The 13,293-nt window shown below is 43.1% G+C and overlaps 2 protein-coding genes across 2 annotated transcripts; one reads left to right on the top strand and one right to left on the bottom strand.

Annotated features, from left to right (window-relative positions):
• The first annotated feature begins 3,552 nt into the window (after positions 1–3,552).
• Positions 3,553–4,751, top strand: LOC114602317 (putative G-protein coupled receptor 33). The gene has a single exon (XM_028740393.2). It carries the CDS (start codon positions 3,553–3,555, stop codon positions 4,639–4,641), a length of 1,089 nt encoding a protein of 362 aa, XP_028596226.2. The 3' UTR covers positions 4,642–4,751.
• Positions 4,752–5,240: 489 nt separating this feature from the next.
• On the bottom strand, positions 5,241–11,877 carry LOC114603486 (sialic acid-binding Ig-like lectin 5). Its single transcript, XM_077932151.1, has 6 exons — positions 11,748–11,877; positions 11,585–11,626; positions 9,176–9,427; positions 7,247–7,555; positions 6,701–6,749; positions 5,241–6,501 (listed from the first exon to the last, which is right to left on the bottom strand). The coding sequence occupies exons 1-6, from the start codon at positions 11,749–11,751 to the stop codon at positions 6,402–6,404; spliced, it is 756 nt and encodes a 251-aa protein (XP_077788277.1). The 5' UTR covers positions 11,752–11,877; the 3' UTR covers positions 5,241–6,401.
• Positions 11,878–13,293: the final 1,416 nt, after the last annotated feature.

Raw genomic sequence — 13,293 nt, 5'->3', positions numbered from 1 at the left:
AGGAAAGGATTTGCTGAATTAATTAATTGATTTGGGATGCAAAAAAGGGAGGTGTGAGGAGGTCTGGGAAACAAGTGAACGAAAGTTAAGATATGGAAATACTGATTTGTTTTTAAATGTTATTCTATTTTTTCTGTTTTTTGTATATTATTTTTTCTTTTTTCTTTTTTCTTTCTTTTGTATTACTGTAAAACTATAATAAATATTATTATTAAAAAAAAAAGATGTGGCTCTGTTGGGTAACTATATTTTAAGCCTTTAAAACCTTTCTATATTCTGAAAAAGTATCTTCTTTCATCACTTTTCTTGGCATTCTTGATGGTGAGGGAACAGTCCACTTGTTCCAAGTCCCCTGAAAAATGGAAGTGACCATGAGCAAAGGGTGATATCCCTTCCTTCCCATGGTTATTGGCCACTGGAAGATTGAAGGAAGTGCAGCTGCCTTTGGTATATCCAGTGCTTTTTTTCTGGGGGAACACAGGGGTACGCATACCCCTAAACATTTTGTGAATCTTTGTACTTTTGTCCATTTATTGTATTTATTTCCCCCAATTTGAAATATAAAATGGTGGTTTTCTTGAGTCAAAGGGCATTATATGAAGTATGGGAGAGAAGCAAAAAATCAGTAGTGACCAAAACACCATGGTGGCTGTCACCGATGGAATCTATGACGGTTCATAGGAAAAATGTGAAGAGCGATTGGTTAACATACAAGGATTTAGTAGAGGAAATAAGTAGTGATCCGAAAATAAAGGACCTAAGAGAACTGAAACAGAAGGGAATAACCTGGTAGGAGTATTATCAACTAAAAGTCACCATTGAAAAGGATAAAAGAACTAAAGGATTTGACAAAAACAATCCTATCTGGAGAAGGATATATTACATAATAATCAAAATACACTTTCAGAAATGTACAAACTATTTTTGAATTGGCAAAGAAAGGAGGAGGATATCAAAGAAATTACAGTAAAATGGGAGAGGGACCTGGGACATACAATCAAACCCAATATTTGGAATGAATTATGGACTAAAAATATAAAATTCATGGCTTGCTTCCTTAGAAGGGAAAATCTTATGAAAATGTACTATAGATGGTACTTGACCCCTGTAAAACTAGCAAAAACAAATAAATCATATAATAACAAGTGCTGGAGATGTAAGGAACAGATAGGAACATACTACCATATGTGGTGGTCCTGTCTAGAAATACAAAGATTTTGGAATATGATTTATGAAGAGATAAAGAGATTGATAAAAACTACATTTAGCAAGAAACCGGAAGAATTTTTACTAGGAATGGTTTCAGATAACATTCCCCAAAATAAAACCAGGTTATTTATGTATGCGACGTCAGCAGCAAGGGTTATAGTGGCAAAACACTGGAAAGATAAAAATACAACCACTAAAGAGGAATGGGTAGTCAAATTGCGCGAGTACTTGGAGCTCGCGAAGCTGACAGATGCAATAAGAGATAAACCTAAAAAGATGGAGAAAGAAGAATGGGAATGTCTAAATAATTATCTAGGGGATAAAGGTTCATCAAGAAAGACCTGGTTATGTTTAGAATGATACCACATAGGGAAATGTTCCCTGATACCAAGATGAGGGATTCTATGGAATGCAGATAGAGAGAATTGATAAGAATAATGATCTGTTGTGACCTTGACAGACATGTACAATAGATGAGTCTTCTTGTGTTTTGGCTCATCTTCCTCTTTTTTTCTTTTTTTCCTCCCCCCCTTTTCCCCTCCCCCCTCCTCCTTCTTTCCTTTTTCTTTTTTCTTTCCCATAATGGTTTATGTTCTATGCCATGTACTTTGATATTTTTTTGTAGTTTTTTTTAGCTTTTTTCATCATTATTATTATCAAGGAATTTTCTTTTGTAATTTTGGTTGTCTATATTTATCTGTATTTGTTTAAAGCAAAATAAAAGTATTTTAAAAAAAGAAAGAAAAGACTTATGCTTTCTTTGGGACTAGGATGATATATAGACAAAGGCCTAAGGTATCATGTTTATTTGGCTCTCATTTGGTTTCTCCTGGCTTTCCTGGTTCCTTTCATAATAATCATGGGCTGCTCTTATCAGGTAGGTCAGAAAATGAAGAGGAAAAGTTGGTGAGGGCTGGGAAACTATCAGATTCCTTGTCACTTCTGTGGCATCATTCTTGATCTCCTGGCTTCCGTACCACCTCTTTATAGCCAGAAATTGGCAGAGAAGCTAGGAAGGTGTTGGAAAAGCTGCTTCATGGGACTCTGATGCAAGAGAAGTGATGCGGTGCATTTGCTGCCTGATACTTCATTATTTGCTTTCCTTCATTATCCCCTGCTTGTATATTTCCAAATATAGTCAATGTCACAAAGGCATGATAATGAGAGTTCAACGTGGGGTGAGATATTATCTGGCCCTAAAACCATCCCATTTTTTCCCCAAAAAATTTGAAATAGAAACCACCCCACATCCTTTTTTTAAAACTGAAGTGAAACCACCCACTTCATTTGCCCACTGGAGCAGTGAATGCAAATGATATTTCAGCTACAGGGACTTGAGGCTGCAATTCTTCAGAAAGCCGAAAGCAAGCAAACAAAGCCAAAAACTAAAGCAACAATGAAACAAAAAATGGTAGTAAACCTTGTTGCAGACAGTGATATTTACTTCTGAGTAAACATGCTGACGGTGTTACTCTAAAACAGGCAGCGTTGCCAACGGAACTCGCTAACAATATATAATTCATGGGCACTCTGTTCCCAAAAACTGAGAAGAAGGAAATGGGTTATACAGCGAACCCACTTGCAGAAATAATTTGTGTGACTCACAAGTCTTTCAGTTCTCATAAATATGCTATGCCCTTGGAGGACTTCTTCAGTTCTGAATGCTGAAATGAACAGTGGAACGCGTTGGGGACAACTATTCTAGACAAGCAGATCAAGTGAGTGGACATGCTCTGAAGACTGGGTGGCAGGGTGGGTGGGGAAGAGAAGGAAAGTTTAAAATCTTTAAAATTGGTTGTCTTTGTAGTTATGGAAGATGAAGTCTTCAGATGGAAAAGGGTGGTGTTGGAACACAAGGGATTGGCAACACAAGGCTCTCCAGATGTTGGTGATCTATAGTTCCCATAATCTCTGTTCATTGGTTTTGCTGGCTGAGACTGATGGATGGAAGCTAAAGTTGAGCAACATCTGGAAATCCACAGGACCTTCATGAGGACTTGGGTCAGAGTTGTAAACTGAATGAGATTCAGCAATCTTCGTTTCCAGCTGTTAATGGGAAATGGGTTTGAGAGCAGGGAAGCTATGAATTAGTTTTGAACTCCAAGCCTGATATCTGTCCTAGTGAAACCATATGAATGCATGTGGTTGCTGATGTTGTTTCTTTGAAGCTTAGAGTGCTAAGTTGCTTAGTTTTGAAATTTGCTTACTCAGAGTGCATAAGCCTGACTGGATAGACACATTTTCTCATTTCCTGTGTTCTGATCTCTCCCCCAACCTCCCCGTGTTCCCTCTAACTTTCACCTGCCTGCATCTCAAATCTCTTCCTTCTTCTTCCAGGGCACTATGGAGAAAAATAACACAACTATCAGCTTGCAGAATTCCAGCAACACAGAGATGGATGTAAGCCACCTTCCAGCAGACACAAATCTGGTTGTTGCCATCCTTATCTTCACATCCTTCTTGGTGGGGATAACTGTGAATGGGCTCTTCCTCTGGGTGCTGGGGATGAAGATGAAGAGAACTGTGAATACGATGTGGTTCCTCCACCTGATCCTCACCTACTTAGTCTCCAGCTCACTCATGCCTTTCTTTGCTGTCTTTGTCCTCCTCAATTTTGACTGGATCTTTGGCCCAATCATGTGCAAGATCTTACTCTTCTCCTTCTCTCTGGGGATGTTCAGTACAGTCTTTCTACTCACCACCATCAGCCTGGACCGCTACCTCTTCACCTGCTATCCTGTCTGGTCCCAGCGTAACCGCAGAATACCTTTGGCACGGAAGGTAATTGCAGGAGTCTGGCTTGCTTCCCTAGCTCTGAGCACTCCAAACCTGGCTTTTCTGGAGACTCAAGAAGAGGAGGGGAAGATGAAGTGCAGCTATTCTTTTATTTTCTCCCCATATCAAGATGATTTCCACGTTCATCTGGCTTTCTTCTTGGTTCGTTTTCTGCTGGCCTTCCTGCTTCCATTCCTCATCATCATGACATGCTACTGTCGGATTGGTTTTGAAATGACGAAAAAAAGTTTACTGAGGACAGGGAAGATTTCCAAAGTCCTGGTGGCTGCCGTAGCATCATTCTTCATTGGCTGGTTCCCCTACCATCTCTACCATGCTTCACAGCTGTTTAAGGAAGTACCCAAAGCAACAACACAGGTTCTATGGGATACTGCAGCCACCGGAGTTTGTTTCAATATCTGTTTCACCCCGATTCTGTACCTGTTTGTTGGGGAGAAATTCCAGGAGGTCTTCAAGACATCAATTTTTACGGCGTTTAGTAAAGCTTTTGTGGACGATCCCACCAGTCTAGAGGACAATATCCACACTGGCAAGAGGGCTGACCAGAACCATTCAGAGAGCTCAATGGGAAAAACATCTGTTTTGCAGGCAGAGAGTCCCATGTTCAAACCCCAGCATCACCAGGTAAATCTGTGAGAGACCAGTGTTAGAAATCTTGGCGGTCCACTGCCAGACCATGCACTGGACTTCATGGAATAACTTTCCATAGGGCAGCTTCCTATAGAGAAAGACTGTAGCTTGATTGTATATCACAAATGTTGCATGCAAAAGTATCAAAGCTTCAGTCCCTAGCCTCTCCAGCTTGCGCTGTGAGATACCATACTTTTGTCTGGATCCTTAAAGAGCCATTGCCCAGCAATGTAGACTCTGACTAACAGTTCAGCAGTAAGGCAGCTTCTTATATATGGGGAAAGTACCCAAAACCTGAAAGTGATTTAGGTGAGCAATCTAACATATCCCTGAAGCATCTGCTTTGGACCACATGTAGAGAGGAAGGTGGTTTCTTCAGAATGGGGTGAGGGGCTGTGTCAAATGACCTTTGGTGGGTCCCCTCCCCTAGTGGGCTCATGAGGCAGAGACGGTGCTCCCCACTTCATCAGGTCGTTTTTACGGATGACCAAATCTTTGCATCTTGGTTTATTGCAGAGGTCTTTTATCTTTTAAAGATAACAGTCCAGTAAGTTTTTTTCAGGTAAAAGGGATAACTTCTTTTTCAAACAGGGGTGGAGAAACTTTCTGGCCTCTTTGGGGCCAGCTCCTTATCTGACCCCATACCTGCAAGCTTACTTTGATAGGTGGGAGAGGCAACCCACCTGCCAATCATTTTATTTTATTTATTACATTTCTATACTGCCCTTCATCCAAGGATCACAGGTCGGCTAACAGTATAAAAACACAAAGATGCCTATCAGCAACAAACAAAACAATACTCGAACCACTGGCTTCAAGTTACAAGAAAGGAGATTCCGACTAAAGATTAGAAAGAACTTTTATTTGGTTGTTTGTATTGTTGTATGTTATGCTCACTGTATGTTATGTTCACCTTTAATGAGGGTAGATTTGTGTATTGTGGGGGTGGGGGTTTATGTTATGTTGTAAATAAAATTCCAATAAAAATTAAAAAAAGAAAAAAGAATTAGTAACATAGGAAGCTGACATGTAGGCATTAAGGGACCTTATCCCATTTTAATTATTCTTGGACTCTGCCCAAAAAGAAAGAATTGGGGGGGGGGGGGTCTTCAGTCTCAGCTAGCATGTAATCCTATATCTGCCTTAGACCAACAGCTATACAATAAAGTGTGGCAAATAGCAATTATGGAAAAATGGACAAATAAAATTGGCAAGAAGTTTGAAGCGTAAATACTCTTTTGCAAGATTGGTACAGCTTTATTGTCTACATGTCTAAAAATGAAAACAGGATTGCCGTCACATAATAAAACTTTTTGGTTAGCATTAACTGTACACCGCCTTCCATACATATGCTTGTCTGCGACTGGAAGATACTATGTTATTTGGTTGCTATTTTTGATGTATTGCCTGAACTCCATTGCCCAGGCTAGGGTGGGATATTTTATTTTATGTGTGAATGATCTTGGTAATATGTTGCAATAAATTAATGAAATCTATCAAAATAAAGATAAAACACAATATGGTGCCCGCTACATTCACTGCACCACAAATGCACAACCAGAATATTGTAAACACTTTTCTTAGAAGAAGAAGAAATCATCCATCTTATGTCTGTGTATGAAATAGCAGTGCTAATAATCCATGTTCTTCCTCTTTCATTTGAAATAAACATTCATTTGTGCTCTTTCACTGCCTGGGAGTGCACAGCGATGTGTGTGATGCCGTCTTTCCACTGAGCAAAGGAACATCAGGAGATCCAGTCACCATCATTCTTTTTGCTTCCTTCTGCCCTCTTGGGTCAATGGAGCCTTCCTCCAGTTCGAATACCAAAAGGCCAAGAAAAAGAACACGAAAGAAAACAAGACCCTAAAAGCAGATGGTGACATAAGAGAGCCATTAGCCAAAAGAGGGGACGAGGGAACACCCTAGGATCAAGATCAACAAAGGCTAAAGGGGATTTGGGTGGGCTTGTTGCTATCGTCACTTCAGACAGGTGACCCCCACATTTCAGCCAAATCTGGCTCCCAGGGCAGATACAAAAACCAGAAGAAGGAAGATTACTTACTTCATCAGGATGAGGCCTACCACCAAGGGAACAATCAACTCAAAAGAAGCTGAAAAGCATCAAAAATAAAAGTCAATGTGAACAAAGCAGAACCAGCTCACAATAAAGCAAGAGACGGAAAACAGGAGACAAGATTATTTCACACAGGGATGGCTGATCTGTTAACCTCCAGATGCTGCTGGACTCTATCTCCCATCTTTCCTGACCATTGAGCCATGCTGGCAGGGACTGTTGAGAGTTGGAGTCCAACAATATTGGGAGAAATAAAAAAATCCCTTCCAGTAGCACCTTAGAGACCAACTGAGTTTGTTATTGGTATGAGATTTCGTGTGCATGCACACTTCTTCAGATACACTGAAACAGAAGTCACCAGATCCTTATACATTGTTACCTTGGGTTAAGAACTTAATTCCTTCTGGAGGTCTGTTCTTAACCTGAAACTGTTCTTAACCTGAGGTACCACTTTAGCTAATGAGGCCTTATGGGGATTTTCTAATATCAGCAGGGCTGCAAAAGTCAGGATTTCTCAGTCTGGTGGAGTCTTACCTGTTTTCAAGGAACTAATGTGGAATTGCATGGTGTAGACTCCCAGAGAATTGTTCCCAAGGCAGATGATGCTGAGGTCGCCATCTGGGCTACCTGTCCAAATTAGGGAGCTGGTGACCTCATTCTTCTGGACTGAGGAAGAGACTTTCAGGTCTGCTGTGCTGGTGTTCTCAGCTACAGTCTTCCCGTCCAGTTGCCAATGGATTTGAGGTGGAGGCTTGGAGTGCAGGGAACAGTTGCAGAGGATGTCATTGTCCTTACGCCCACAGGCAGTGTTTTTCTCAGGTTTTTTGCTGAGCTTGGGGGCATCTGCAGAGAACCAAGTAGCCAAGGTAAAGAACACATTCCGATCTAGCTAATGACTGCACCAGCTGCAATACCACAATTCATCCACTAGAGGCACCCGGGAGCAGACACTGCTGCCACCCTAATTCCCTACTCTGTTGCATAAGGTAAAATCCTGCTTCGGCTTGGGTTCAGAAGGCAAGGAGTTTCTTTCCCCCTTGTGGCCAGTTTGAAAATAAAAGCAGAATTTACAGGAATGGTTTACAAGAACTTAAGAGCTGTGTCTCATAGAATCTTAGAGTTGGCAGGGACGCCAAGAATCTCAACTAAAGCATCCATGACAGATGGCCACCCTGCCTCCAAGGAAGGAGAGTCCATCACAAACAATGCTGCCTGGGCTTTTCCAGTCATGGGGCAGCAACAATAGTAAAAGAGGCACTGAATGGGTTTCTTCTGTCCATGCTGCTATTAGAGGCTCAGAAACCCCTTAATGAAAAAGGGAGTTGGCCTCCCTAAATAGTCACAGTACAGTGGTACCTCGGGTTAAGAACTTAATTCGTTCTGGAGGTCTGTTCTTAACCTGAAACTGTTCTTACCCTGAAGCACCACTTTAGCTAATGGGGCCTCCTGCTGCCGCTGCACGATTTCTGTTCTCATCCTGAAGCAAAGTTCTTAACCTGAGGTACTATTTCAGGGTTAGTGGAGTCTGTAACCTGAAACGTATGTAACCTGAAGCATATGTAACCTGAGGTACCACTGTACTCTAGGCAGCTACTCTCTAAAGAGAAAAAGACAATGCAGATTCTCGCTATGCCAAATGAATATCAGAGTATTGGACTGTGCAACACCCCAACAGCTAAACACAAGGCCCACCTATGAGGCTATCACATAGTACCTAAGAGGGGGAAGAGAAATTACTTTGCAAAATGACTTAGGTCCCCACAAGCAGCATCCTTATGGGAGCCTTTTCATTGGATAAGCAAAGGAACTGTGTTCTGCATCTCCAGGTAGCAAACAGTGAGAGCATTGCCACCTGGGGATATTCCTTCATGAGATGCTCATTAGATGAAAAGGTCTTGAAGCAACAGAAGATGGGCAGTGGGAGAGGGACATCCAGCCAATCTCCTCCATTGTCCATGCAGACCTTTTCTTACAAAACATCAAAGCCATGTCCTGCACATCCTGCTTTATGGGTAAGACAGATATGTGAACAAAAAACTTCTAAGTTTGGCCTTTTTATTTAATATTAGAGAGCTGTCATTCTGATGAGAGGTTGAATAAATATGCCCTCTCCTGGTGAATGAGGATACTACCGCAGATTTCAGACAAGGGTTATGTTCAGTGACTTGAATTTGTGGTTTTGCCCCTGGGGCTGCATTTATGCATCCTGAAACTAACTTCTTAGAAAGCTTCTGCAAATATGTAAGCTCATCATGGGGCTCCTGAACTTGTGATGAAGCTGTCAAATGCGGCATCTTACACTACTAGGCTGACACACTGTACAATGCAGCCACAGCAGTGTACATTTGCAGAGGTCCCCATAGTGGAAGCATGCTGGTATTAGTTGCAGGTCAAGCCACTTAGCATACAATGGAGTTTCCCAGGTTAATGCCCCCAAGGAACTTCCCGCTCCCCATCTCTTACATTGCACAATCACTGAAATATTCTTCCTCATTGAGCCATGTAGATTCTCTGCCTGACACTGATACATCCCAGCATCCTCTGATTTAATGTTGGACAGTCGAAGGGTATCTTTACTGCCCTGCATATTGTTGTTTAGGGGCTTGTTGTTCTTGAGCCATGTCACGGAGGGAATAGGTTTGCCCTGAGCTTCACAAAGCAGGCTGACGGTGTCCCCTTCTCGGACCACCAGCTTTTCTTCCTGCACGGAGATATCTGTAAGAGAAATGCAATTAGATCACAATTGGTCCTGGGATGCCTGATGCTAAGGAATCCTCATTCTGTGCTGAGATGTTCCTGTGTATTTTGAAAAAGGATGGTTGACACCAGGTCTGCAGAAGTGGGGATTCAAATCTTTACAATGATTATTAATTATACCGTATTTTTCCCTCTATAACACGCAGATTTTTTTCTCCTAAAAAGGAAGGGGAAATGTCTGTGCGTGTTATGGAGCGAATGTGTGGTCCCTGGAGCCAAAAAAATCAGACAAAAATCAAATCGCGAGTCACGGAGAAGGGAAACCTGAAAAGAGGAAGTGGCTGCTTTCCTGCATTCTGCCTCAGTGTCTTACTGCCCACCCTCCTCTGTTTCGTTGCTGTGTTTGCTCAAACGGAACAAAGAGCAGGGAAAGCCCCTCCCCTCCAGGCAAGCAGAGAGGAAAGGAAAGGATCGTCCTTCATTCTAATTCCTCTCTGTGAAAACATGCAGGAGGGAGAGAGAGAGCGAGAGAGAGAGCACGCGTGAGCTGGCTGGCTTGGGTGGGTAGGTGAGGGAAAACTTTTGCCTTCCTTTCCTCCCTCCCGTTATACCCCTCTCCTGCATTCTCAGCCAGCTGCTTCTCTGCACACCCCTCTCATGCTCCTTTTCCCTTCTTTGTTTTTCCTTCCCTCCCCACTTAAAATGTGGTTACAAAGCATAGATCCACATGGATCCTCAGGATCTTTGCATTGGGTCACCCCAAATTCACCATCAGATCATATAGCATGTCCATGGCTACAGCCTGCCCCCCAAAAATCACACACCCACTGTTGCCTGGGGCTGCAATGGTGTAAAAACGTGGTTAAAAAGCATGGATCCACATGGATCCTCAGGATCTTTGCATTGGGTCACCCCAAATTCAGCATCAGATCACATAGCATGTCCATGGCTACAGCCTGCCCCCCCAAAATCACATACCCACTGTTGCCTGGGGCTGCAATGGTGCAAAAACGTGGTTACAAAGCATAGATCCACATGGATCCTCAGGATCTTTGCATTGGGTCACCCCAAATTCACCATCAGATCACATAGCATGTCCATGGCTACAGCCTGCCCCCCCAAAATCACGCACCCACTGTTGCCTGGGGCTGCAATGGTGCAAAAACGTGGTTACAAAGCATAGATCCACATGGATCCTCAGGATCTTTGCATTGGGTCACCCCAAATTCACCATCAGATCACATAGCATGTCCATGGCTACAGCCTGCCCCCCAAAAATCATGCACCCACTGTTGCCTGGGGCTGCAATGGTGCAAAAACGTGGTTAAAAAGCATGGCTCCACATGGATCCTCAGGATCTTTGCATTGGGTCACCCCAAATTCACCATCAGATCACATGTCTGTGGCCACAGCATGAAGCACAAATATGATACATCCACTGTTTCATTCAGAATGTTTTCCCCCTTGTTTTCCTCCTCTAAAAACGATGTGCGTGTTATGGTCAGGTGCGTGTTATAGAGCGAAAAATATGGTAATTGGTTCAAGACAGCTTTGGGCCATAGTTTTGCAAAAAGAGAGATGATTCCCTCATTTCTCTGCAAGTTCAACTGGCAAGAGAATAATAATAATAATAATAATAATAATAATAATATCCACTGTTTTGCCTTCCACTGGGAAGACTTGGGCCCATTTCTTTTCCTTCTCATTCCACTTTAATACACCACTTACTGCCAACATAGGATTCTAAATGGCTTACAAAGTACAAAAACCAGTTACACAAACATTAAAATATAAACACCCATAATTGAAATATGCAATAGAACAGTCCCATTAAATAGAAACCCCATGGCAATTAAAAGAGGAGACTCAGGTCAAGAGCCTGAAGGGTGCTACGGTGGGGAGTGAATTTTGGTTCGGGTGCAAGGATGCGTGCATGGCATGGCATGGCTGCTGGAAAGACCCACTGAGCCCAGCCCCTCCCTGTTACCATCCAGTTTGTCTTCAACTCCCCCCCCCCAAACCACCATCCTGGGCTCTGCCCCAACTCCCAGCCATCTCTAAAACCCTTCCTCCTGCACAATTCCCACTCTGAGATCCCTAAGCAGCTATTGGCTGCCCAGCGGAGCTCAGTGAGGATGGGGATGTGCAAAAAGTCTTAAGAGTTTTGTATCTCACCAGGGTGTCCAGGCCTTGTGATTCTGATGTCCTGAGGTGGGTCTGAAACATAAGAAAACAGTGAGGGGAGCATGAAAAGAGTAAATTAGCTTGCATGGGGTAGAAAGAACTGTTGGCTGTTCATGGGAGGGGGAAACAGTACTGAGCTATGGGAGCTACTCACACATCACTTCAAGAGAGATTGTATTCTCAACTGTTCTCCCAACTGCAGGGTATCTGACACGGCAAGTGAGGGCTCTGCCTTGGTCCTGCAAAGTAGGTGTGAAGGTGAAGCCAGAAGCAAAGGTCCAGCTCCCATTGCTGTGCTGATGGTTCTGTGCAGTTGTTGTTCCTGGCAAATTACTCCATGAGATCTGAGGCTGGCTCCATGGTTCTTTCCATGGGCAGGTCCCTGGCGCCTGGCAGATGAGGGTGACGCTCTTCCCCAAAACCACCTCCGAAGAGTTCAGGATCTTTGGCTTCTCTGTCAGCTCTGAGAAAACAAAAGTCCCCCGGATGGGATCAGAAGAAAATGCACAGACTAAAGTAACTAGGGAACAGGACACAGGAGTCCTGAATTATGGATGTTCACCAGCACTACTTTACCCCCCACTTTGTGGCAAATCCTGCCATTCTTTCATTTGTCCTTTAACAATAACTTTGTGTCTCTCCCTTAGTAGACTGATTCCCCATGCAATGGTCTGCTTTCTCTACCAATGTTGGTCAATGTTTCCTCCCATTGTGGACTCAGCCTGGAGAGGGAGAAATCTTGATGTCTGCCACTATGCTGCTGAACACGATCCTGAAATTGGAGGACAAAGCCAGATGTGATTTGGGAGACACAGGAAGAAAAGAGGGGGGAAATGACACCTTGAATGCAGCAGCCACAGGAGGGATCTGTCTTTCATCAAAAGAGGAGCACAGGCTGGGGGAGGGGTCACTTAACCCTTGAACTATTTTTTCTGAAGCAAATGGCCACCCACCCAAACTGCTCACTTGCATACAGGGGAATAGGAAGCAGGCCTGCATATCTTTTGCTGTGGGGTGAGGAGCTTGGAGAGGGCAATTTCTAGGGACTCAGCTATACTGTTGCAAATAAGACGTTTCAAGTGTGTTGCAAAGTGCAATATACAAATGTGACACTAGATGGTGATGGTGAGCCATGGCAAATTCAGTGGGTTAAAAAAAAATTCCTCAGCTTTTTTTATATGTGTGTAGATTCCACCTAGGAGACATGGAACAAATCCAGAACTCCCCTGTCCACACTCCCCACCCCCTCCATGCGCACACCTTCTTCCAGGAATGGGTTGTTGAACTGTGATAATGAGTCTAGATTGCCTGGATGGAAAGAGGTGGATGACCATGTAGAAACAGTTGACATTTCCCTGAATGCCATGTAGCCGACACAAGCCTGGCTCTCATATCACCTTAGCCCTAGCTGAACTATTGTTTGAAGGTGAATGCACACTGTGTTGGTGTAGGGGACCCAAATCAAAGGTGTTTTGCTCCTGCCATGTTGCCAGGAGCTAAGCCATGGTTTGACAGAATGTTAATCTAAACCAGTGGTTCCCAATTAGCTAATTACTAAGGACCCCCTATTTTCCAAAAGCCAAGCCACAGTCCCCCTACTTTTGAACATTTTGATAGCTCTATGGTAGTTAACCTCTGCAAAGCAATTTTTTGAACAAAATGTGGGGTAGCCACTAATAAGCAAAGGATTTTAGGTATAC

The sequence above is a fragment of the Podarcis muralis genome, chromosome 7 (assembly GCF_964188315.1).
Source record: "Podarcis muralis chromosome 7, rPodMur119.hap1.1, whole genome shotgun sequence".
Classification (NCBI taxonomy): Eukaryota; Metazoa; Chordata; class Lepidosauria; order Squamata; family Lacertidae; genus Podarcis; species Podarcis muralis.
This window is presented reverse-complemented; position numbering and strand designations above follow the sequence as displayed.